Source organism: Cygnus olor, chromosome 18 (assembly GCF_009769625.2).
Source record: "Cygnus olor isolate bCygOlo1 chromosome 18, bCygOlo1.pri.v2, whole genome shotgun sequence".
NCBI classification, from domain to species: Eukaryota; Metazoa; Chordata; class Aves; order Anseriformes; family Anatidae; genus Cygnus; species Cygnus olor.
In genome coordinates, this window is record NC_049186.1 from 12,368,648 (window position 1) to 12,395,035 (window position 26,388).

Below are 26,388 nucleotides of genomic sequence, written 5' to 3' on the forward strand. Positions count from 1 at the left end.
CGCACCACTGCGGAGCGGGGAGGGGGGGGGCGCGGGCCGCACCACCTCAGCCCGGCCCCGCCGCAGGTAACGGCACCGGGAGGGGGGGGGCGGGGAGGGGTTCGCCGTTCCCCGGAGCCCTTCAGCGGGCGGGGCCGGCACCGGGCGGGCCCCCAGCGGGGCGGGGCGGGCACACCCCGCCGGGCCGGGCCGGGGCGGCAGGAGGCGGTCGGCGGCCCCCACGCAGGACCCGGTGGGTGCGGGACGGGACCTGGCGGGGCGGGGCGGGAGGGGTCCCGGTGATCCCCGGGGGACGGTGCCGGTGTCCCCGCCCCGACACGCGGACACGCGCCGGGTCCGTGCCCTCCGCTGCCTTCCCTCCCCGGCGCAGCTTCCCCGGGCTCGGCTCTGCCGGGACCAACCGGGGCTGGGGGCGGCGGGGCCGGGGCGCGGCCGGGCCCGGTGCTGGCGCCGCCGGGGGGGGGCGGGGGGTAGGGGTAGGGGGCGGGGGGCACGCCGCCGCCCGGTGCTCCTCTCCGCTCCGTACCCCCGCTCTTTGTCTCCCCTCCCGCCCCGCTCCCCCCCAGCCTCACGGACACACACACACCACCCCCCCCCCCGAGCCCCGGAGCAACCCCCGGAGCGCCCCCCGGGCCCCGCCGAGCCCGCTCGGCCCGGGCAGGCCCCGCTCGGGTCCCCCCCTCAGTGCCCAGGCGGGGCCTGGGGGCTCCCCGGGCGGGGGCCGTGTGCCGGTGGGCTGTGAACAGCCCCTTCCCCTGCCGCCTCTGCCCCCCGTCCTGCTCGCAGAGCGGCACCGTGCCTCGCCGAGGTGTCGTGTTATTAATCGGCGATAACGAGTAGGAAGCAGTAAAAAGGAGAGGTCTAAGAGAAACCAGCGGAAACGTGAAGGGCAGCCGCTGCCCGGGCAGCGCGGAGCACAGATGCCGGGCTTGCTGGTGCTTTTGGGGGAGCCGCCTTTGAGCTCCTGGACGCGCGGCAGCTGATTCTCAGCCTGGCCATAACTTGGCTGCAGCCGGAGAAGTTTCTGACGGCTGCTTTTCCGAGCCTTTGTTGGATGTGCAGAGTATCTGGGTTTGTGATGTACGGGGGGGAAAAAAAAAAAAAAAAATCTTTGCAATTAGTTTGTCGGCCTGTCCGTCAAACAGGGCTCCTGGGATTCTTTAGCCGCTATCTGGGCGTTCGGTGCTGCGAGAGTTATCAGGCCATGGCTACAGGGCATTGTAAATAAAAAGCCATTACAATGCTAGCTGCTGCGCTTAAGTAATATGAAATGATGGTTAATCTCGGGACACGGGGACATATGGCGCAAATAATTTCCTAGCACTAAAGCGTATGTTGCAGTTTGACTTTTAGTGCTGGAGGAGTGGAAAGCTTTTTGTTTGCTTTTTTATGCCGAAGCAGGTGTGGCTGGGAGCAGCCAGCAGGCTCCAATGATCGTATTTCATTTCCCTTTTTATCTCTGAGTCACAACTTGCGGTATTTAGTCTGCTGTCCCTTTTTTTTACCTTCTCAGCTGAGATGCATCTGAGCAAAATCCGCTCCACTGAAGTGACTGGAACCCGAGTACCGCCAGCGTCAGGATTTCAACCTTCACTGGTGACTGCTGTTACTTTTCCCTTTGCTCTGCACTCTGCGTGCCACGCTGCTGCACCTGCAGGTCAGAAATGAAAGACTTTTTGGTGACCTACATAATTCTCCCCGTGAAATGGGATGGCTTCAGAATGGCTCCCTGTGGTAAACTTTTTTTTCCTTGATTTGGCTAGGTCATCTTAAATAGCTCTAGCTAATAGCTAGCAGTTTTGAAAGCAGTTTTTTCCTCATGTAGAGGTATTCCAATACAAAGGGAAGGTCGCTGCAACCGCTCTCATGTATACGTAGAGGAGTGCTGATCAAGTGAGTGCCCAGCTGAGGGGTGTGCAGAAAGCTCTGAAGAGGGCTGGTGAGCCGCTGAGCCCTGACTCCCAGCTCCTCTGCTGCGGGTTGCCAGAAATGCAAGCTTAGCATTTGCTCTTCCCGACGCGAGGAGGAAGCAGCAACTTCTGCGGGTTTTGAGACCTCTGCTGTGCAGTGAATCCGTATTCCTTTAATGTGTGAAATTAAATGCAAGTTACTAAGGGAAAAAAAAAGGGGGAGGGGGAAACGCCTGCAGCGCTTTTCTTTTTTATGGTGTTTCAAGCTCAAATTTGGTGCTGATTTTGACAGCTCTTGTTTCTTCTTTGTGTCCAGACATGCTGTGGGTCTCATGTTTCACTTCAAGAGCCCTGTAGTTTGGCTTATTTTGCTTGTAGATTTATTAAACTCTTGCAAAGAAAATTTGCCCTTGGAGCCAGGAGGTCTGGTCTGCTGCCAGACACAGTGTCCGGCATCATGACTTGCAGGCTGCAGCCCTCCCCGGAGCACAGCCTGTCGTACGCCCCCCTAGGCAAAGCTTTTTGTGAGAGGAGCCTTGTGGCTTCGCTCCAGTGTCCGTGCGCACTGCGCAGACCGTGAGTAATGCGCTGGAGCCTGTGTCAGCCCGGGCAGGAGCCCCGCGTTGCCCTCCTTTCCCAGAGACAGGAATCCTGTGCAACCGGAGGCAGCAACATTTGGTCCGGCAGCGTCTGCCAAGGTGAGGGTGCGATCTGCCAAGCCAAACAGGATTTTGTTGTTTATGAGCAGGGGAAGGGCATTTTCAAGCGAGGCGAGAAGCCAGCGTTACTTGAGATGCTGCTGGCTGGAACTGGTCAGGCTCTTGCGAAGAGGGCACCGGGGTGACTTCAGGAGTTGGCTGCCCAGCGCGTTTCTGAGGTCTCGTGTAGCTGAGAAGTGCTGGCACCGACTGGGAGAGCAGCCAGGGGCTGTGAGAACAGACTCGCTAGCTGTAGCAAAGATTTTAGCGACAACAGTTGATGTGTGGGAGAAGAAAATGTATATGTGCTTAATAAATATTGGCACTGAGCAAGAGCTTATCAGTTAATTCAGTGCTTCAGCGTCTGGAGAACTAGGTTGGCTCTGCCACATTGAAAAGAATCCCTTCAGATCAGGGATAAATAGAAAATTAATATGAGAAGTATGTTTTTAACAGTGTGAATTTCATGCTGACCTAGCTGTAGGACAGAGTCCCTGCCTGCCTCCCAAGCCGTACAAGAGGCAGCGGCAGCATCTGTTTCTCACAACCCAGGCCCCGTGGGCCCTGCATGCAGGCGCTGTCCCACACGGGAGAGGCCTCAGAATGGAGCAAACCCTGCAGGTTGGGTGGGTTTGGTACTTGCTGGTTTGTGGTGCGTGAACTCGTGTTGTTTGGAAAGGACAGGCAGATTCACAGGCTGCGTTTCAGAGAGTTGTGGGGTTGCACAAGGAGACTAGATGACCCTCAGAGGTGCAGTCCATCAGCTGGTCCTAGCTAGGACCGACTGCCTGAGTAGTTCCTCGTGGCTACCTGTTTCTGAACCCTGTGTTTGAAACCCGCAGCGATGTAAATGGTTTCTTCGGGTTGCTCTATCCAGGTACACCATTATCTCCCTGCTGTGAGAAAAGACTGCGGCAAGGAATATTTAGTTTAGTCAAGTTGCCTTACTACCTCTCCTATCCTCCACAGACAGCTCTTCCTTCCTTTGGCAGTGACAATTCAGGTGTATGAAGATTTTTAATGCATTTCCCTTTTATCTTTCCGTGCCCCAGATTGCTCCCGTCACTCTTCTGAAACTGTCCAGTGACTTGCATCTGATCTCCTTTAATGCTGTGACCAAAGCTAGACAGAATTCCCTAGCCTGTGGCAACGGTGGAAGGATTAATTTGAGTCATGCTGATGGAATTCGTATATCCCAGGGAGTTTGGCTTTTTGTTTGCAGCATCGTAGTGGACTTCTGCTTGATCTCTGATGGATAGCTCTTCTGCAGGGAAGACAAATGAAACACGTTAAATTTCCATATTGGCAAGATGCCGTATTCTGGACCTCCTGGCCTTTTTTCCTCTTTCCAACTTGCTTACGTGTGTGTGTACCTGCAGCGCCTTCCACCTGCACACCAGGGCAGTGCTGAAGCAACAACAGGTGTTCTGCAGGATCAGAGTGATATTTACCTTCAAATTCCTCCTGCTTTCCAGGGAGCAGCTTTTGATCTCTACCTGTTGCTTTGTTCTTTCTATACTAGGTAAAAGCTAATTAAATGTTGCCTCTCTTGGCAGAGAAGCTCTTTACTTCTTCCTACATTCCTGCGAGGCCCTGGAGAGCTGCAGTAGGACACCATACGAGCTCTTGTTTCGTGCCTGCATCTCCATCTGCTGTCCTTAGCAGGAAAAACTCACTCGTGTTTTCTGAGTAAGCATTCCCTGGTCAACAGCTGCAGCACCTTGATACCACCTTCCTCCCTTGCTTATGCAGGTTTTGCCTTTTCAGAGTTCGGATGAAATTGCTGGCGTAGCTAAAGGTCTGGATATTTGGGCTGGTTTCGGCTTTGACGGCAGGGGGGCATAGCTGGGCAGACTGCGCTGCCTACGAAACGCGGTAAGAGCTCAACGTGATAACCCCCTCAGGTGCGTGGGAAGTGCAGGGCCCCCGATGCCGTGCAGGTTGCTCCACATCACTGCTTCGGACTCCCTCAGCAGTGTTGAAATGGTGTGTTGTAACGTGGTGGTAGGAAGGAGGAATTGCAGCAGAGTTTACTGGTTGTATTCTTGCGGGGTGCAATAAGAGGAAAGGTGACTCGTTCTGTAGCCAACAACTTTCTCCAAGATATAACCCACAGCATGAAACATGACTGTTTTTTGATGATCTGGACAAGAATGAGCATATGGCTCCCTCTGTGTTTGTTTCTCAGGGCTGAGACATGAAAATACACGTTGTATTTGGTGCTGGAAGGAGACAATGGTGTGTAGGACTTGCAGACTAAATCTCTTCTCCTGAACACGTGATGAACGCAGTACACAGCAGGGTTGAGGCTTCTCCATCAAGTTCCAGCAAATACTGAAAAGCAAAACCTGCTTATGCTGTGATTCAAGCTGACAAATCTAGCAAGTGCCAGATAAACCAGTACCTTGTCCTTTCATGAAGGCTCTGTCAACTACTCAGCGGTCTCGTTTGCTATCTTCTGTATGCAAAACCCAATCCGAACTGGGACAGCTGTTTTCCTCCCCTGCAGCTTTCACTCTGCGTTTTGGGAAGTGCTGCTTTCCGTTTGCTCTCTTGGCCTCCTCCCTTCCTCGTTTATCCGGAGATACTGTTAAAACCGGGTTTAAAGAAATCACAGCTATTCAGCGTTAAACTGAGCTTGCCTTACACCCCTAAATATTTCCTGCACACCGTGCCCCCTGACAGAACAAGTCCGAGCCTGTCTGCTTTTCTTTCTCTTTCTGGCTGCCCCTGTTGTGTGCTCTGCGGACCGTGGCGTGCGACTCGTCAGGAGGAACGCGCAGCGCTGATCTCTGCGCGTCGCAGCTGTGTGCAGCGTGCCTGCTAGGTCAGGCCGGCCCGTTCAGTAGCGAGTGAGGCCCTGCAAATCCAAACGAACAAGAGGAGACGTTTCTGCTCCTCGTGTACTTTTGGCAGAACAGAAACCGCAGTGCTGCTGGCGCTGTGCTCCCCGGCTAGGGGTGGTAGCGGGAGGTAGAGCCTGCTCTGCTTCGCCTGGTGTTGGGCTACCTGCGGTGCTGCTTTGTGCGAGACCCACCTGCCCTTCCTCCACATCAGGTCGTCTTCCTGATTCACCTGCTAAATAGTTTGTGGCTTGAGTGACCCCTCGGGATTCACTGCAGAGCTCCTCGTCTGCCCCGATGAAGAGCATCTCTCGTTTGTGTACTAAGCTTACTGGGTGGTTAGCTGGGGGTTGTACGCTACAGATAGCAAAAGTTACTATTTATAGACGAAATATTTGCCTTGAGTTGGCATGCTCGGTTATTGGAGTCTGTCCACTCTGTTGAACGTCGCTTTTTCAGAGATAAGTGGCAAGAGAGCCCTTTTTAACCATCAGCACTCCAGAAAAAAAAAAAAATCCTTCAAAACCCCCAGCAGGATTATGCTAAAAATTGGTAAGCACTGGATGAACGTGTTTTGATTAATGTTCACTTGGAGATCACTGGTTACTGTGCCGTGGATGAAGCAGCAGCCCCATGTTTAGTGTTCTTGTGGCTGTGCAGTAGTTATTCAGTGCTGAAGGAATCCTCTAGGGTGTACTCTGATTCTCTTTGACATCCCCAGGACAGTGATACATGGGGCAGCTCTGCACCTCGGAGCTATTCCCTTAATGGGCAATTTTCAGTGACAAGCATTATTTTTCTGTTTCTTCCCCGCAGTAACTATTAAAATGTGTTTTTTTGTTGTTGTTTTTTTTTTTCTCCTTCACAGCCAAGAAGAACATCCCAGGGTTCTGTACTTTAGCATCTTTAGAATATAGAGGTGATGTTAGACTTGGATACTCTGGATCTCTCTTTCTTGAGTTGTAGAAATGACGCAGCAGTCGATGGGAGACTTCTTCCTTCTCAGACAGTGGTAGGCATGTGCTGTGCCATCCTTGTATTTGTTCTAACGCTATTCTTTCCTCCTTCTTGACAGATCTTCTGAATTTGGCTCCTGATTAAAGCTGACAGATAATGGAAACATTTCCTTGGCAATGTCTCTGGGGCGACTCCTCCGACGTGCCTCTTCTAAAGCTTCTGACCTCCTGACCCTGAATCCTGGTGGCAGCAGCAGTTCATCTTCTATACTTGACGGGGAGATTATCTACTCCAAGAACAATGTCTGCGTCCACCCACCTGAGCTGCTGCAAGGCATCGGGGAGCACCACCCAGGTGATGGCGAGTTGCAGGAGCTGCCCGCTCACCCTTTTTTTCTCTCTCCTGGGGAGTTTCTACGTCTTGGGCTCTAAAGAATGAAGAGGTGCTAGTGGGGTATGGGGCAAAGCAGTCTTATGGGGGACTGAGGAAAGCCATCCACAGGCTGATGTGTCAGCCCTCTTTTTAATAGGGGGACTGATGATATTCCTCCTTTCTCTTCTGGGCTAGTGTGGATTTACCTGTTTCAATACATCCTTTTGTGTTGCCAGAGGAGGAACAGTTGTCATTTGAGGGCAGTAACTTCTGTTGCTCTTTCAAATATGTGTATGGGTCAGGGAAGCCAAGTATCATCTTGTAACCGTCATTGCTGGAGCGGCCTCAACACCCATTGGTAAAGGGAAAATAAAACCTGATTGTGGCTGCATGCACTGGAGTAAATGAAGATGAATACTGCCCCTGTCCCTTTCTTCTCCTCTGTTACTGTGCTCTTTCAAGTTCTCATCAAAGAGAGCCGTGGCTACTGGCTTAACTTCACAAAACTAATTATTCTGTGAACGTTGACCCACGCTTCCCTTTTCGTGCGCGTGACTCTTTCCTATTGGCTTTCCATGAGAACTGGAGCCCTTAGGCTATACGAAGGTAAATATTCTTGAAAAAGAAATGTTTAGCTGGCACTTGACATTGTTTAACTAACAAACAGTAAAAGCTTTTCATGTGGCAACATATTGCAGAATTTACTCTTGATTAGTAATCCGTCCAGGAAGTTGAAAGAATTGTATGTAATTTCTACATTCACTTAGGCCAGAGGGAATTTAGACTATTCAAAAGCCATATGCAGGCTTGAAGTTATTTGTAAATACTGAATGATGTTGAGGACTCCACAATCCATTTAGCAAAATCCTCTCCTGGTAAATAAAAGGGGTTGTTTTGCCCCAATGTAATGGTGGTGAAGTGGTGGAGAGCAAATCTCTGGCTTATGCAGTTCCCTAGGAATAAATGTGCATTCTGACAGATCGCTGCTTTGCTCTCTTGAAGGCTATTTGTGCTTGTACATGGAGAAGGATGAGCTACTCGGCACCACGCTTATCCTTGCCTGGGTCCCAAACTCCCGCATTCAGAGGCAGGATGAAGAAGCCCTGCGCTACATCACTCCCGAGAGCTCCCCTGTCCGGAAAGCTCCCCGCAAGCGTGGTCGCCACACTCAGGGTTTCGGCATTGTCCAGCAGGCTTCTCCCACCGAGCAGAAAGGGGCAGTGATCCTGAAAGAAGACATCCTGACTGCATCGCAGCTTGTAAAAGATGGGGCTTACATCAGTTCCCCTTCTTCGGAAGGGGAGAAGCTGTCCCAGTGCTGCCCGGCCGCAGACGGCGCCCGCCGCTCCCCGCAGCCTGCCCACAGTGACTCAGGAATCCTCTCGACAATCAGTTCTCAGGACGAGCAGAACAGGTCGGAGCTGTCGGTGGAGGGGACGGAGGAAGGTCTGGACTGCAGGCCGGAGCTGGGGGAGGATGAGGGCTCCTTGGAGCTGTCTGCTGATGATGTGAGCAGGGACAGTACTCTTGACTCTGATTCTGATGCCTTCTCTTCCCCGTTCTGCCTCTCTCCCATTAGTGAAGCCCTTGGGAAAAGCAGTAGTTCTGTATTTCTGGATAATGAAAGCAGGTGAGTTCATCCTTTTCTCCAGTTTCTGGGTGAATAGCTGGGGTGCTGGTGGCTGAGCTTGGGGATGCTGGAGGAAATGGAGAAGTTTGACACTGGCATTGAGCTGTATGCCGTGTCTGGCTTCAGACTTGCTTTAATTCCTCCTCTACTACGACACCTGTGTAATTTACAGGAAATTGCTTGTTGGCCGGTCCTGCTTCTGCTCGGTGAACCTTCGCCTTGTCCGTCGCGCAGGGCTGTGCATGTGTGGGTCTTTCAGATGAACTGTCTTGAGCCCTGGCAGCAGCATTACTAAATTAGAACGGTCCTTTGTTGGTCTAATTGGCTCTGCTGAGGAGATGTACTAGTTGCTTCTTGTGGAGAGCCACATCAAAGCGTCTGTTTGACTTCCTGCGAGCCTCGGGTATGTGTAAGGCACTGTGGTGACACCGAGTCTGCATGTGTTAGCTTGTTGTGCTGGTGCTCACAACAAGGTCCCACTTAAGACAGAAATATTAATTGTAACATGTTCAACCTGGATATTTTAGGCAACACTGGTATAGCAAAATATCAACGCTTCTCAATGGTATCTGCAGTAAACTCCACGTGGGGGAAAGAGGGCATCTTGGCAAAGCAGGAGTTCATCGTAATGCACCTATGTACTTACTACTGCTTATTACTTACTGTATTGATCCGCAGTGGTTCTGGCTTTCTGGTCTGTGGTCTCTGGAGCGTATCGCTCGTTTCCGTCTTGGAGAGGACACGTGTGTTTATGAAGCACTGTAGGGCTGATCTTAATGATGTAGCTGAAATTTGAAGCTACACCTGAAATTAGGAAAAACAAGTTCTCCTTTGTGTGTGTCAGCAACGTCGTCTGCATTGAGACTTGACACTGGGAGAGGTTTTGCCTCTATTCTACGGGCTAATCTCAAAGCCAGGGGGTGCCAGTCAGAGGTATTGTAACTGATTTACCTCTTTCTGGATATTTTAAAATACTTAAATGAAGTTGATCTCGGAAATCTTACCAGCTTTGCGTTTGGTACATGGCCTAGCAGCATGCTTAAAATGAGCTGCAAGCCCGCAGGGTTTTTGGGGCTGGGTGGGCAGCGGTTTGAGCAGCACTCTCCTGTCCCGTCCCGTCCCACCGCAGCTCTTCCTGGCTGCGGAACGGCATCGCAAGCAGCTGCGGCGTGCTCACAAGGGGCGTCTGGTTTCCAAATTGTGTTGAGCATCGTCGATTTGAAAGCATCCCTTTTAGCTTGCAAAGTATGGTGTCGGTCTTTTTAAAAAAAAAACAAACTGTGGATAGGATTGTTATAAGACTTTGGGAACACTAGACAAACGTTACGAAACATACCTTGAAAAATTTGAGAGAGGTCTTTGAACTCTTAAATATCTTTTCTGTTAACCACCTTTTTGTTCTTCCATTCTTTGTGTACTGATTGACTCAGGGAAATACATTTTGCAGTTTCGCCTCTGTTGGCTCCTAGGTGTGTTTTCTGATTCAAATTTGATTCTAGCTCTGGGCTACTCTTGGGTGGTTGACCCTTTAGTTGCATGTGCTTTTGGAGGACATTGTGTCGGCTTTGGTTTTAAAAACAGAAAGCCCTAAAATCCACTGCCACCAACACCTGAGTTTGTTTAAGAAAGCTTTTTTTTCCTTGAAGCAGCACTGACACTGAGCATGTTTGACCTGCTTCTGCCACTGTAAAAAAAAAAAAAAAAAAAGCGGACTTTTTTTTTTAAGTACTGCAATCTGAGCTTTTGTAAGTGATCATCAGTCAGGATAATGTTTTGAATTAACTCGGAGAAGCTGCTATTTCTTCCACTTTTTGGTGATAATATCTGTGTTCTTCATCATACACCCGTTGCCAAGAAGCGTATTGCAAGGCGATCGTGATACTGACCTATGGTATAAAGGGTAGTTGACTTTTTTTTGTAAATAAAATACAATTAAAATGCTTCTGTGAACGCTTCAGAGTTCCAGCAATAAGCTTCTTAAAGGAGGACTGGTCCTCCCTCTCCCAATGTGTGGGAGGGAGGCTGTGGCCTCCTCTGCGGCCGGGTCCATCCCACGTGCTGGGCAGGGGATCGTTATCCCCGCTGTAGGGGTTGGAAGGAGGGCCAGCGAGGGATGAGGGATGTGCTTGGAATCCTTTCCCAGTTGCTGAAGGCCAGGAGATTGAGCTCCTCGCAGGAGATCCCAGCCGCGAGGCCATGCGCAGCGCCCGGGCCCTTGACCCCGAGGGCGCGCGGCGTTCGGGGGCAAGGAGTGCTGCGGTTTCGCCGTTTGGCAACGCGGATGCCCCGAGCTGCTGGCAGCGGCAGGGAAGGAAGGAAATGCAGCTTGCTGCATCTCCTGCACCTCGCGCTGCGTGCGTGCAGTCCTTCCCTGCTGCCTTCCCAGCCCGGCTCGGGCGAGCCCTCTGCCGGCTCTGCCCGGCTGCTGCTGGCGGCCGCAGCGCTGCAGTGGCTGCCTTCAAAATGCACCGCTGATGGTCGCGGGAGGCTGCTCTTCCTCTTTATTTATTTATTTATTTATTTTTAAACCTCCCCTGGCACCAGTTTGGGAGCCTGTTACAGTGGATGTGGCACTCCTAATTTGCAGCGGATTAATGAAACAGACCTTTCATTGTTTGGGACTTCAGATTTGAAAGGCTTTTGTCCAGTGTGTCCGTTTTTTGTGCCAATTTGTTCTTCCCTATAGAGCCCTGTGCATGATATCTGCGGATCCGTGTGCTGCTTACAAACTGTTTGAGTCAGATTTTGTGTAGAATACTCTGCAAAAATCTTGTCAGAAAGCGTGCTCTGATTTCCTGCGTTCATCCCAGCTTTTTAGGGGGCAGGGGCCGCTGTTTCAGAAGTCACTACCAGCTTGGAAACAGCTTCCTTCTTTCTTAAGGGTGTTTTGTTGTTTTTTTTTTCTTCTGGCAGCTTCCCATCTGAGGCAGAATTGGAGTGCGAACAAAGTTTGTGCTGCTGGCAGCTTGTTTCAGCTCCTCTCCCTCCCTACCCCCCGGTCACCGCCCCCTCCCTCCAAAGAGGAACGACTGTTTCTGGTTATTTCCCTCAGCTTTGGGGAGTTGTTAGAACGAGAACTCTGCTTTTCTCTGTGATTGTTTCAAAAGCTGAGGCAACACATTGCACGGGTGTTTTGGTTCAGCCATCCTTTCCGTGCGGTTAGATACAGTCAGGAATGGAAAAAGGTGACGCTGAGGAAGAATCGGGATGTACATTTAGACTTGGATCAGCTGAGATCAAGATGGGCACGGCTCAGCTACGTGCCCACACCTCTGTGTGGCCAGGAGTCACGAGTCCGTCCATCCGCCTGAACCTGCCTCGCGGAGCACCCTCGGAGCACCCTCGGGGGTGGCCCAGCGGCAGGAGGGAGCTTCAGGAAGGTGCCGGCATGTGCAGGGCAGGGACAGCGAGGGAGGAGAGGGGCACAGGCTTGGAAGCGTTTGGGCTGCACAATGAGTCAGTCATTTTAAGTCAACAACTCGCTTTTTAGAACATAAGGAAATAAAAACATATCCATTGTTAATTTTTTTTTTTCTCTTTGCTTCCCAGTTTGAAAGGCTGCCAGGGCTCCCAAGCAGCGATCAATGCTTTCCCTCCACTTACACAGTTCCTAAGGGTAAGAGCTAAGGGAATGTCGCATCACCAGCCTGCACATTCTTGCTTCTCTGTATAGATGAGCCTGGCGTTCCTGGGCCGTGCACTCTTCTCTCGTGGAACGGTGGCTTTGCTCTCTTGGGTTTTGTGTCCTTGTCCGTTCCAGCACCGTGGTTCCTGTGGGCAGGTAGCTAACACGGGAAATGGCCGCATTGGTAGCAGCTTTGCACTGTCTGCATTTGTGTAGGAAAGGAGGGATACTGGAAGTAAAATTGTTTCTTTCTCTTTTATTTCTCCCTTATCACTGTTATTTGTTGCTATGCTGCCTGTCAGGAAACGTTTGCCGTGATCTGAAGGGCGCTAATTGGGGACAACGGGACTCCATACCCAGCTTAGGCTTGTTGCTGCCCTGCTAAATTACTCGGCGTCCATTTCCCCATCAGTAAAGTGAAACTAAAAGCCTTTTGTTACATCCCGGTGACCAAATAGCATCTGACACCTATACAGTGTCTTTCAACCAGTACTTCTGAAGTTATTTTAACTGGCCATGACATCAGATCTATAACAATCGGCTGCTGAAGCACTTAGTGCTCTGTAAGTGATGGTTTTAATTTTTTGTGATCGCTGGTTAACAGGAGCTTTCCATTACAGTGGGCGGTAGAGCTGCAAAAGGCTTCTCACTGCAGCAGCAAACCACACTTGTTACCTGACTAGCACCATACAGAAACGCTGAAGAGGACAGATGCTGGCACCGGTGTGCTTCTCTGACCAGAGGCTGGGGCATCAGTCTGTGGTCAGGGCCTGGGCCCAGGAGCCCGGCGCAGGAGCTGAACGAGCCCACGGCTGGAGCTGCGCCAGCAGAGCCACGGTGATGGAGCAGCCGCCAGCCCGTGCTCTGTGGCTCTTGCTGCAAGAAACGAGTAGAAGTAAAGAGCAACATGAGCAGCGTGGTCATGGGTACCAGTAGGCCCATCCCTGATTCAAGGAGCAAACGTCTTTCATAAGAAGGGGATTGTTTTAGCAGCTAGTAGCAAAAGTAATTAAACCTCTTCATAACGGAGCTGAACTGTGGCACAGTCCTCATGCTCCTAAGCCGACACGAATTCATGTGAACAGCTATTACAGAGAGTTTAGGCAAAGCACACGCCACAAGAAGAAAATCCTTTGGCGCACTTGATGCAATTTTTGCAGATGTGTTGCACATCCTGTCGTTCAGCCTCTTCCCAGGGAGCTAATCAATAAATTACCTTCTCAGGAGGGAGCGGAGGCGCAGAGCCACAGAGGGTGGCAGCAGCTGCAGGAACGGGTGGTGACAGAGCGGGCGGTGTTGCATCATGTTGTTTTGGCAGCTCACCTTTGTGCTTTTCAGACCTCTGCAGAATAAACAGGAGGCAGCATTACAGGGGAAATGAGCTGAAATTAGCGTGAGCTGCCAGGAGCTCTGGAGTCATCAAGAGGTTGGGAATTCATCGCTGTTGTAACAGAGGTGATTATGTTCTTAGGACCAGGGGAATTGGTCACTGGCTTCAAAACCTCCTGTAGCGCCGTGCAGCACCTTGTGTCATGCTGTCTTACTTCTGATGACTTCAGCCCCAGGGGTGAGCACAGGGAGTGCCACGCTGCCCCTCATTCAGGCCCTGGGTTAGGGTGACTGATTGGTGATGTAACGCTGAAGCACCTCATTCCCTTCGTACCCAGACCACTGCCCAGTAAGAATACCCCCAAATCCTTCTTCCCTTCATCTGTGGGGGCAGGCTCAAGCTCTGTGCAAGGGAGGACTTTGAGGTGGCCCGCACCGAGCCAGGCTGCGGAAGGAGAGCCTGCCTTGGCTGTTTGCTGTCAGCCCGCTGTGCAATCCATTCACGTCGTTACCGGCTGCAGAGCTGAGGAGGTTGGACAGATCCAAGAGATTGCGGAGGCATACGGCTCTATCTTGCTTTATATAAATATTTGAACAGCAAGAACGTTAATTATGGCAGGTTTGGTTTTTTTCCTCCGTTGGTTTGCTGCCAGCTTTCTGTGGAAGAAAATAGTGACAGCTAACTGGAGATCTAGAATTACAGCTAGAGGGATTGTGCAGCTATTTATTTCGGATTTTAATTGAGGAGCAGGCAGCGAGAGCCGCCCAGGCTGAAGACGGAGGTTTCCCCCCAACTCGGCGCTGTGGAGGGGCGGCGGCAGGCAGGGGAAAGGGGCGGCTTTGCCCGGAGCGGCCCCCGAAGGCTCCGGGGAGGCTGCGGGGCTCTGGCACGGGGCAGGCGGGGGCCGAGACCCCCGGGGCCGGGGGCCGGGGGGCGCCTCGGGGCTGCCTCCGCGGGCCGGGCTGGGCGCTGCGAGGCCGCCAGGGGGCGGGCGCCGATCGGCCGCGGGGCCGGGGCCGGGGCCGGGGCCGGGGCCTGAGGGCTCGGGGCCTGGCTCTGGGCCTAGGGGCTGGTGGAGCCACCGAGCGAGAGGCAGGGGCAGAGCGGAGAGCGGCGGCTGCTCGCTCGGGCAGGCACCGCGACCCAGCGCCTTTTCCCAGGATATCTCCGCATTTCTTCTGTTACTTATTTATGTTATCGCAACGCCCAGAAATCCTGACTGAGAGCGGAGATAAATTGCGCTGGCAGGTCTCCATAGCTTTGTGAGGGAAGAATTGCTTTAACTGGATCAAAATAAAGAGCGTGTCCCCTCTAAAAGTACAACAGCAGTATATGCAAATAAATCTGCATAGTCTCTGTCTTCTTGGCTCGGTCCTTGCAATTATAACAGCATTCAGCATTTACAATAACTCTGAAACATGCTTTTAGCCAGCTCTCCGTTTTCCTCTCCCTTTTCTGCTACTTGAAGAAAGCTTTCCCCTTGGGAAATCCTCATTGTATTGTGGAAACAGTGAAATTCTCTCTGGGTGGTGTTGGCTGTGCTAATACTGGGTCAGCGGCAGTGCAGAGTCCGGGGAGTTGGTTAACTTTGTCTGTCAGTAGAAAGTTCCCCCTGAAATTCCCAGTTCATTGCTTAGAGCCAAGTATACAAGAACAAAGGTAATCTTCAGGGCTTTCAAGGGACCGAGGTTTTGAAGGCTTGATTGTAATTAGCATAATTAGTGTAGAATTTTATTTTTGCGTGGATAGAACTGAAAGAGAAAAGCAGAATAATCCATTGATTTTAAATATAAAATAAACACTGGTAAGAAAGGTCCCCTTTTCTAGTCTGGAATAGGCAGAAAAGCAAACATTCTTTTGGGGGCTTTGCTGAGAAATCACTTTTTCCATCTAAGGAATTTTTTTAAGTGTTGCGTTTCGATTGATTTATTAATGAGCTAAAGCCTAGGCACGAGGTGCCCCTTCTCTGTATGGATTGTGAAAATCTGCCATTCAGCTTTCGGAATATTTTCCTTCCTTAACGTGAAGGTAACATTTGCATCATTGAGCAGCATATGCTCGGCTCTAAATGATTTGTTGTGTTTGGCTTCTCGGGAGCTGTGTGTATTTTATTCATAAGCATCGAACTGCTAATTCTGCCCCTGCTACCTAACTGCAACAAAAAGTCACAGAGAAAAACTTGCTTGGGTTTTACCTAAGCAGCCTACACCTGTCCAGAAGTCTGAGCTGTGAAAAAAAGATTGCTTGTCTTTTAGCTGAATGAATGCATATATCACATTCCAGACTTTGGCTGGATAAAAGAGATTAAAGCACACATTAATTCACTACAAACCTCTGATTTTTTTTTTCCTTTCCCATTTACATTCAAAATAATTAACTCAAGAATTCTCAGTTTATTTTGTTTTCCTTTCGGTTTAATTCACAGTGGTTCATGGCACCCCTTCGGAGGTGAGCTGGGCTGCTTTAATAATGCCCCCTATTGCTGCCTAAAATTGCTCGGCTTCCCTTCAGGCCCCGGGGACTTGGAGGACGGGGCTGGGAGGCAGCAGAGCGAGGAAGGGCGTGGGCAGGGCAGGGGGCACAAAGGCGGGCAGCCTGGAGACAGGGCACCGTAAGCACGGGTGGCAGGAGCCCTGTAAAACAGCAAATTGTTTTGATCTTTATTTCTCAAGGACAAACCAATTACGCCTATCAGAAGGCAAAGCTGCATTAATCGGGTTTCCTTGAGTCCCTCGTTGCTTTCTGTTAAAATGTTTTATTTGTCAGGCTGGCGTTCGCGGAGTTGATGTTAGTTCAGAGCCCCGTCCGTGGTCATGAACTTGCTGTTCCAGCCCAAGGTCAGAGGACGGATGCCGCGGCTGCTGCTCTGGCACGGTGCGCGCCGATTAGGTGGCCGAGTGTCTGCAGCTGGAGCCACCGACCTGCTTTGAGCTCCTTCCCCGAACCGGGGCAGCGATGGATCCCGGCACTTTTAAGATGAAACCAGCTTGTTCTTTGAATATCACTAATAACATTAACGATGAGTAACTAGCAATAATACTCTGACTTTTAGAAGTGCTGTTGAATCCTCTTGCTGGTGCTGGGCATGAAAGGATACGATTATTTTTCATAACCTTTTATTTTCCCTTTACGGCAAGCTAAGCAAAGCAAGTTTGTCAGAGGCAGAGTGCTCCTAATTTGGTCTCCAGTGACCTCCGGCGTGGTGATTGGCAGTCGGCTGTCAGGAAGGAACTTGTGCCTGTGAGATAGAAATGAGCAGAACAAATGCCGTAGGACAGCTCCGGTTCCCTCGAGGACACGGGCTAAAAAAGGTGAAAGAAGTGCAATTACAGGAGGTTTTCAGCACAGAAAGTTAATTAGCTACTAAATAGCATTTAGTGCAGTTCAACGTGGGGAAATTTATGTTTTGAAAGCAAACAGATCAATGGAAAGCCTGTGGAACAAGCTTTTGGAAAGTCCATGTTGACATTCATGTACTTTGTACTGTAACGTCCTATACAGTTTTTCACAGGTTTCCCTAACAAATAGAGCTGGATTTGTTTCCATGGGTTTGCAGATGTATAGATACACTTCCACACCAGGATGTTTTGACATTTAATTTCAGGGATTCTGGTTGGGCTTTCATCCGGACTCAGTACCTTAATGCCTTTTTCCCTGTTCACTGAGGCCAGCATAAGTTGATTCTGGTTGGGGTCTCTGAAGCAGAGGAACTTCAAATTCCAAATATTTTCAGTCAGATGGTGAATTTAACATAGTTCTTAACCTAGTTAACGACTCGCACTGATCAGAGGCAAGTAGCTGGTGTGACTGCGGGGTTTTGCTGTCAACTTCGGGCTTTGTGTGGCCATGCTGCCCTGTGCGTGTCCTTCCATCCCTTCTCTGCAGTGTCACAAGTAGAAATATTTCAACAAAATGTTTCATTCTAAATTACCAATCCGTTTTCTTTTGCACTTCTTTCATATATTGCTGAAATCAGCATGTTTCACAATTCATTATACATGTATATTGTCAAGGACACTCTCTTATTTATCAGAACAATAGATTTGGGTTCCAGCTACCCAACACAACCTCACTGGGTGCAGTTGCTACACTAAATTTTTAGGCATTTCAGGATAGCTTTGAACTTTTATTGATGGATTATTTATTTGAAGCTATCTGTCATGGGCGGTTTAGGCAGCTGATGCTGCCATGAGCTGTTTCACCTTGCTGGAAAGAAGAGGAACCTGGAAGGTCAGTGCCTGTGCGGAATAGTGGAGAAACAGAGAAACGCTAACCCCTGGGGAGGAAAAGGGGCATGTAATTCCCATTACACGGACACTCATACATTATGATGATACTTATTGTCTGTAAACGACGCTTCACAAGCCGGCATGCAGGAATAGACGGGGCTGTTAAGGGAAAGCTGTTATTACTGAAGGCATGCTTTAGTACCATGGTGGTGGAGAGACAACCGGTGAGGGTTTGGCTCTTGCAAGAGACTCTGGGAGTCAGCTGGTGGACACCGACAGCTTAGATAACAGCCACATCCCTGCCGCGATCTTCAGCCCCTTTCCCTCTTGTAATTACATTTGTCATATCTTGTCATAAAATGAGTTATTAGATCTTCGTTGCTGAAATAGCCTTCCCATGTGATGGGTGCAGGTCTCTGCCCTGGTTCTATAACAGAAATAATAATTGGTTTCGTGTCTCTTTATGCCATAGGCGCACAGAAATGCTTTGACCGAGCAGTAAGGCAGCCCCGCCGCTGCTCGCCGACCCGTGTGGGGCCGGGGCAGGATCCTGCCGCAGCAGGAGGACGGCACTGGCGGCACACGGGCGTTCTCCTTCTTAGGGGCAGCCAAAGCTCCCGGAATGTAGCTGAGGTTGATTGCTGCAGCTGGTTGTTGAGAAAATACATCACCGCCAGATCTTGCTCACCGGCAAGCATGAGATGTATTTAGCGACAAGAGAGTAATGGGGCTTAAGCAAGGAGAAAGGTGGAACTGGAACCATGACTATGGCCGTGGGGTTCCTGCCTCAGGTTTTGCTAATCCTCCTTGTAATTTTTTCCCCTGTCCCTTCTGTTCCTGTGGGGCCTTGCACTTGTTCTCCTGTGTTGCTGAGCAGTGCTGCACGCTAGCTGGTGGTCTGCTTTTCCTGGATGCCACAACCCAAAGTCTCTCTGAAATGCTCCTCCAGCTATTTGCTTTGCCGTGCTTCAGCTCCCTTCTTTTGCAGGGCACTGGTGTAAATCCCTCATCTAACAGATATAATAGCCTGGCTTTCATAAATAATAAATTGGAAAATTCTTCCCCTGTGTCTGCATATCTTGTGTGCCTGGATAGAGGACTCCCCAAAAGCCACAAAATTAGCATTGATCATACTACTTGTTGCTACTTCGAAACAGAATGATCTCAATATTAAAATTCTTTTAAGAATAAGGCTAACAGTTTTGAATATTTTCATTTCTTATTTTTTTCCAATCATTATATACAGGAAAAAGTGATTCTATACACAGTGAGTTTTTCCTTAATTCCCACAGTGACTAAATACACACAGCGTATGAGGTGGTGCTCTCTGCATCTACGCTAAATATGGACGGATGTGTTTGTAGATCTCTCCAAAGGGCATGGTGTGCACAGGTGTCTCTTTCAGATTTCGTAGTCTACATCAATGAAAACACTGGAGTTTCCCTGAGCTGCACGCCCGAAGGCACTGTGCTCGTGCTCGCTGGCTTTTTGCTGTCCAGAAGGGGTAAATCCAGGCACACGTGTTGCTTCAGATGGCTCCTGAGTGTGTCAGTGCCTGCACAAGCTTGTAACTAGTGACTAAATGCGAACTGTAAACATTTGTCTGGAAGAAACATTCCCAGAAAGTAGAACGTTGCCGGCACCTTTGTGCCTGGGCTCTGCAGCCTCTGAGCTATGGGCAGCTAACGGTGCGCGTGAAGCAGGTTTTGGTTGCGCAGCTGGCAATACCCTCCCGTCTTTAGGAGATGCACAGTTCCCCGGCTCCAAGCGAGCCTGCTCCGCTCTATCCCTAAATACCATTTCTATCCCTAAATACCACTTCTTGGCCGTTCCCTCCCTGCTGGCAGCTCGAGGTGATGCTCTCGAACCGCGGGCGCGCTGCCCGTTGCGACGAGGGAACCGCGCAACAGCGCTCCCCCAGCGAACCAGTCCTCCGACTCCTTGTCACACCGACCAGTGCATCTTTGCAAGAGTTTTAGAAAATTGGTTGCCTCTGCTTGGTCTTTAAGCTCGTTTGAGTCATCTCTTCCAGGAAAATCCTGTGTAACCAGCTGTGGCTGTTCCTGAGTGTTGCTTCACAAATACCAGCTGCTTACAGCCAGCAGGCCAGCACGGGTGTCTTGTACCGGGGCTCCTATTGCTTTTGCATTAACGTGAGATACAGAGTGGTTTAGGAGAGTGTTACGGTTTGCAGCTTTATCTGGAAATAACGCTTGATTTTTCACAAAGGCTGGTACAGTTTTCAAGGAAAAGTTCACAAGTTGCAGGTGATGGCGTATAGCTGTGTGAGACTGGACGTATCCCAGCGTCTTTCCTACAAAAACTGCCGTCACTCTTCTTTGAGCGAGTTCGTGTATGTCCCGTGATCCCTGCTCACATGGCGATACCGCCGTGTCACTTCTCAGACCCCAACCTCAGCATGGCTTGAATGCCATTTTGCTTTGATGCTTTCTGAAAAAACGGAGCAGCAGAACCTCACGAGCAGGGCAGCGAAGCCGCTTTTTTAGCTGAAAGTGAGACAGACTTCGTCTCATCTGCATAATGCTGCAGACCTCGAGAAGGGGGCTTGGGGATTTATTTCCCATGCGTGTGGGCGCTGAGGTTTCGAGCCATACATTTGAGCTAGGCTGCTCGCAGGGGCTCGGTTAAAAATTTAACCCACGACTAACTGGGATGTCCAGGGACCTGGCCATTGGAATGCAATGACCTGAACCATGGGGAGATGCTGCAAATGGGGCTCGTCCCCGTGGAAGAGGCACTGCAGCCAGGCTTGGAAGGCATACTGATGTGGTGTGCTGCAGATGCATGCTGAGTGTGTGATTTTCAGCGTTCAGTGCCTACATTGTTAGATAAGCGGATTAGAAAACATTGCATAAAGTGGCATTGCAGGGGGCTGTCTTTATACCTGCTACTCGCCTTGTTTTGCAAACCCTGATTTCACAGCGGAACCCATTCAGAGCTTGCGCTGAGATTGTTCACGTGTATTGGCCTTTTTAAGAATCAAGGGGTCACAGTTTCAGATTCACTTAATTCTCAAAGCAGCGATATTTTTCTTTTGGGATTGGGGCTGGTGGCGGGCATGTGGTTTTTTTTTAATCTAGACCCAGTTTATTCATAAAGATAGGTATCTGGGGCGCTGTGGGCTCCTGGCTTACTGGAGCATGGATGGATTCCCTTTCCCTGCTTTGTGGTGGGTTAAAGAGCTCACGTGTGATTTCCCACTCCGTAACTCCCCGAAGTTCCAAGCCTGCAAATGGAAACCATTTGTCTGAAGGTCACACTCGTGAGTCCAGGCTTGTCGGGCCCATTTGCGACGGGGAGGTTCAGGGGAAGCGTCTTTGGATCTCACTGGGTTCGGAGAGCATTTGCCAAATGAGATCCCCGCTCAGTACCACCCCATGGATGTACCTGCCCCTCCGTGCCCACGCCGAGCGGCTGAGCTGCGTGCTAAGGGCTTGCTTCAGCTGGGGGCAAGCAGCTGCTTACAGCTTGCCCTCTCAGGAGTGTTTTCAGGGGCGGTTTTCACTCTCCCCAGTTCTGCGCACAACAGACCAAAACTAGGATCGTTTGTTGGGACAGCAGGGAGTTGATTTAAATAAAAATAATTTAATCGCTCTCGTAGGCTGTCTGTTATTGATTCCTTAGACCTGCGCTGAATTCTAATTTCAGAGCTCTGTCAGAAGATTTGTAGCTTGTAGCACCTGTGGTTATTGCGTGTAACTGCAGTCTCTGGCTGCGCTTTTCTCCTCCACGCTCTCGTCTGCAGGGACACGTGTGACAACCGCACGACCTGCTCCACCAGCTCCGCTTCCAGCCTCGACACCAGCGCCCAGTCCCAGGAGAACAACGGGCAAACGCAGAGCGCCAGGTGGGATGAACAGCAGAAGGTCTTTGCCCTTGAGCAGATCTGTGGTGTCTTCAGAGTGGACCTGGGACAGATGAGATCCCTGCGCCTTTTCTTTAGGTAACGTCTTGTTTTTCTCTGCGGTGTTTGTGCGTGCTCTGGAGCAGTGCGCAGCGGGCTCGGTGGAGGCAGGTGGCTTCTGCAGTCCTCGCTGGAAGTCTTTCCCTAGTGGTCGTCTCCAGGAAAGCAAGTGTCAGCCTCCCCCAGGAGAGCCTCAGAGTTACTGTAATGGGGCCTAAAGGATTTTTTTTCCCGGGCAAGGTAAAGGTACTGACACTTCTCTCAGCTGTCTCACCAAAACACATTTAAAATATCCTGCAGGTGTGGAAAACGTCTCTTTGCCTGTGGTACCTTCTTGCTTGCCTGCCCCTCACTAGGGCTCTTCTGGGGTCTAACTGCTTTTAGTCTCTTCAGTGAGCTTCCAAATTATTACAACAGTTAAAACATTTTTCAATGTTTCAACATTTCAAAACATTTTTACTCTCTCTTGTTGTTCTCACTCTCTGCTTCCTTAGTGCTGTGCACAACCAAGTCCACACATCTCTAGGAGCTGACTTTGGGAACTGGCTTAATGTTGCTGGGACAGATTTCTTGTTTTTTTTTTTTGTTCTCTGTGGAAGACAAAATGTAATTCCTTGATGTGGTGGAAGGGTAGAAGTTGCCAGGCACAAGTGAAGCTCCTGGAGGAAATGAACTTGCAACAGTCCTCTGGTCACTATGGCCACGTCCAGAGCTGTAAAATGATTTCTGCCCCATTTGAAGGGACAACTTCTTTGTAATTGCTTTCCTGTCTCTGTCATCTGATGTCTCCCCTTCCTGCTGGGCCTCTCCTTGTCCTGGGAAATGAACGCGGGTTGTTCTCCCTGCTTGTTTTGTCCCACAGCGATGAGGCCTGCACCTGTGGACAACTGGTTGTTGCAAGCCGGGAGAGTCAGTACAAGATCTTCCATTTTCACCATGGTGGCCTGGATAAGCTGTCTGAGGTGTTCCAGCAGTGGAAGTACTGCACAGAGACCCATCTCAAGGACCAGGTACCTGGCAAGGTTCACGAGGCAAAGAGGTTGTTTACCGTAGGTGTTTCACACTCGGGTTTTCAGCCAGCAGAAGGTGTTGGAGAAACGAAGCTGCGAGTTCACGTCACCAAGTCAGGCAGAAAGCTACAACGTGTTGGAGGTTGTTAGGACGCAGCTGCAAGTCAGATGTGAGATCTCTCTTGTACTTGCTTATCCTCCTCCATTCCTGTTCTGCTTGTGGAATATGGGAGAAGATAAGCCAGAAAACTCGCTTAGGTAGTTATTTTGCTAGGTATGGTAACCAGGCAGGTCAGCGTTGTGCTTTAGGCATGTAAGGTGGTTGGGAATCTGCAGTGGTAGGTCTGAAATTCTGTCAGAGTCTTTCATCCATTTTGTGAAGCATAGCACACTGCATTTGAAAATGTTTTGACAAGGCATCTTGCCATATTTTGTTCAATCTACATACAAATGTGATAAGAGCTCTTTAATTATCTGTTTAAGATACTGTATGTGCTTATTAGAAACAGTGATTTTTAAATTTCCATCCTTCCCACAGAGCCCCCTGCTGCTTTTCTTATTATGGTCGCATGGGCTCACTTTTTGCATTGAACAACCTTTGATTTTTAAATTAAATGTCAGCTGCAGTCTTGCACTGGGATCATGAGTGCCCTTAGAGAGCCTGGCAGTGCAGTTCCCTGCTTGCCTAACAGCAATCCCTTTGTATATGGCCAATCATATGTAATTTATTGCAGGCATTCCTGGCAGGGTGAAGTTTTGCTGTAAGCAGCATTAATTCAGTTTCAGGTCAGGGATAAGACTGGGGGAGGAATGGAAACTGTTTTTTTAAAAGATGAAGCTGTTTTGTGGAACTCGGATTTTTAATTATTCTAATCACTCTTGCTATTGTAATGATTGGAATTTAAAAAAAAAAAAAAAACACTCTCCAAGAACTGCGCTTCAGTGCCTAATCCTACAAGAACCACGCAAAAGGGTTTTCCTGCTCTGAAAATGTCTGGGTTTCATACTCTGCTGCTATCTCTGGCTCTTGCCTCCATTTTTTGTTTTGTTTTGTTTTGTTTTCCCCCATTCAGCAGCTTACTGATGAGAAAACGTGCATGCAATTCTCCATCCGCCGTCCTAAGCTGCCCTCCTCGGAGACCCACCCGGAGGAGAACACGTACAGGCGTCTGGACGTGTCTGCCTGGCTCAATCACCTGAACGAATCTGGGCAGGTGGAGGAGGAGTACAAGCTGCAGAAGGTGAGAGGGGTGGCTGCTGCTCTTTTGATCTGCTGTCTCCTGCCACGGAGTGTGAGTCCCCAGGTGGAAGCTGCGATCGTTTGCAAGTGCTGGGTGTTTGAGAGTGTAAGGACTTGCTCGCAGTGCTTGGCTGGAGGTCTTGCTGGGACCACAGATGGGTGTGCTGCAGGGCAGTGGAGCACCTCTCTGATGGAGGAGGGCGTGCTGTCAGCTTCTGCAGCCCGCTGGAATGAGCAAACCAAAGTGTCGGGTGGTTGGCATGTCTGCAACAGTGGTGTGGACAAATCAAAGAAAGAAAAATTGAGATTCCTGTATGAAATAATGCAGGGCTTGCAGGGGAGCACTGGGTCCAGGTCCTGAGAGAGGAGTTTGCAGTGAAATGCAGTGTCTCCAAGATTGGGGATTAAGCCGTGACATGAGAACGACACGTTAATCATAGAGCCTCTCCAGGGGGGGTTATTGACATTGAAATGAGCCCGATTTGTGTCTCGTCTGGGAATAGAAGGCCAGCACTTTCCCTCTAAACATGTGCAAATTGCAGGAGCTTGAATCAAGGCGTCACTTGTCAGGAAAGAACTGCAAAGCCACCAAAGCATAGTAGCAGGCAGTTTCTTGTTGCTGTTTTTGGGAATGTTAAAACTGAACCAGTCATAACTTTTGCTCCTTCTTCCAGGCCATTTTCTTTGGTGGGATTGATATTTCCATCCGCGGGGAGGTGTGGCCCTTCTTGCTGCACTACTACAGCTATGAGTCCACCTCTGAAGAGAGGGAGGCGCTGAGAGTACAGAAGAGGAAAGAATACTTTGAGATCCAGGAGAAAAGGTAATAGATAGCTTCAGCCTCTGCTGCTCATCTCTCCTTAGGTCTGAAGTAGAATGGCACCGCAAGTGGCTTACGGAGTCTCTGCCTGGACAGAAGTGCTGGGTGCAGGAGGTGTTAGCATGCACAGCTGACCTTGTGCGGATCTGGAGCTAATACCATATAGTTCAAGTATTATCTTACCTGGGTGCTTGAAACAGGCTCACCGGTACCACGTAGGGAAGCTTATCTCATGGGCAAGACTTCAAGCTTGACGTGCTTGGTTTAGCACACTGGAGGTGAAAATGGGAACACATATTTCTTTATAGATATATCTGGATGTAAAAATAGGGAAGAAGAAATTATATCTAATTCAAGGAAGTCATTTCTGCAATAACTGTACATTGTAAACTACTTGTGTAAATTTAAGCTGGAGAGACACAGTAGTAGTATTAATGAGGAGTCAGTCAAAACAGAGTGGTGAGTTCTGGTGTGCCACCCACAAGGAGCAGTGGAGAGCGTTTTCAACTGCTCCTGAAGTGGAGTTTATCACAGAAAGCATGTCGTGTCATCCCATTCATAACTCAAGAAGCTCCTTCTAGTAATCCCTTTGGACAGAAAATGTGCTCTTCTAGGCAGGCCTCTTGTCTCTTTTTCAGCTGATGAGAAAACTCTGCACAGAAATAGTTTTTTTCTTAAAATTGAAGCTGAAATAAGTCTGTTTGTTCCCTGTGGCAAACATATTCCTATTGTGTCAACATACTCCTGTTGCTGTTCAATTTTCAGGCTTTCAATGACTCCAGATGAACAGAAGGATTTCTGGCGTAAAGTACAGTTCACGGTAGATAAAGACGTTGTGAGGACTGACCGCAGCAACCAGTTCTTTCGAGGGGAGGACAACCCAAATGTGGAAACAATGAGGTGAAGTGTCTGATCCTAGTGTCCCAAAAAGTGTGCCCTACTGAATGTATAGAAGACTCACTAATCCCCCCAGCCCAGGCTGCCTCAGTTGCTGCTTTGGGAATGCTGAAGAGCATCATACATACAGTGGCTGGTACCAAACGATGCAAAAACACTTTTTACCTGGTACTTTCACTGCTTCTTTAGACATTTACTTGTTGGTATGATAACCCTGCTCCTATCACCTTCCTTCCATTCATACATAGGCATATAAGAGGTGTGAGCCTTCTGTGCCTGTGGGGGGTAATGAGTGCTGTAGCGGGGTCATGGGCAGTTGCTTTGGTCTGTGGTTCTCCTGATGGGGTGGAGGACCAGCACACCGGAGTCTGCTTCATGGCTGTGTGACTTGTAAATGTGTGTCTATGAAACAGCTGGATTTTATCGAACAGGATGGCTCAGAGCCTCCTGATTTCAAGTGTAGGCATCATCTCTCCTTCTCCATGGCTCCTTCATTTTTGTCATCTTAGTCTTTTTAAATTCTCGTTTTCTTTTTATACTCTGGTGTCTGCGTACACAAAGCCTTCTCCTGGAGTTTTTTTCACCACAGGGATGTTTGCAGCAGGGGTTATCCATATGTGTTACAGCACCTTACAATAGTGTTGTGTGCCTTTGTAGCTGAGATAAACTGTGGTGCTTGTTCCTACTGCACTGCTCCTAGTAGGCTTGCCTCCAGCTGGAAAACAAGAGCCTAAGGAGTTCTGTTCAAATCCACTGTCTCCAACTGCTGTATGCTATTCAAAGTCCTTGTCATTCAGCAAGGAGCCCCTCCGAATTAATCCAAAATTCTGTACTCCTAGTGTTTGTGTATCTTTGCTATGCTTCTGGATACAGTTCTTTTAGGGAAAGCAGTTCTGCAGGAT

The 26,388-nt window shown here is 49.7% G+C and overlaps 1 protein-coding gene across 20 annotated transcripts in view; it reads left to right on the top strand.

Annotated features, from left to right (window-relative positions):
* Positions 1 to 14: 14 nt before the first annotated feature.
* Positions 15 to 26,388, top strand: part of TBC1D16 (TBC1 domain family member 16) — a 31,930-nt gene continuing 5,556 nt past the window's right edge. Inside the window, exons 1-10 of one of the 20 annotated variants that reach the window (XM_040530570.1) lie at positions 122 to 232; positions 1,514 to 1,657; positions 6,527 to 6,762; positions 7,783 to 8,194; positions 8,360 to 8,410; positions 21,361 to 21,558; positions 22,382 to 22,529; positions 23,606 to 23,770; positions 24,444 to 24,592; positions 25,355 to 25,489. In XM_040530570.1, coding sequence (XP_040386504.1) covers positions 6,585 to 6,762; positions 7,783 to 8,194; positions 8,360 to 8,410; positions 21,361 to 21,558; positions 22,382 to 22,529; positions 23,606 to 23,770; positions 24,444 to 24,592; positions 25,355 to 25,489 — 1,436 coding nt within the window. In that variant the 5' untranslated portion in view covers positions 122 to 232; positions 1,514 to 1,657; positions 6,527 to 6,584. Of the gene's footprint in view, positions 67 to 109; positions 233 to 1,510; positions 1,735 to 2,283; positions 2,609 to 6,526; positions 6,763 to 7,782; positions 8,411 to 21,360; positions 21,559 to 22,381; positions 22,530 to 23,602; positions 23,771 to 24,443; positions 24,593 to 25,354; positions 25,490 to 26,388 lie in introns of those variants that run through there. The other 19 variants (XM_040530567.1, XM_040530568.1, XM_040530566.1 and 16 more) reach the window with 19 other exon arrangements.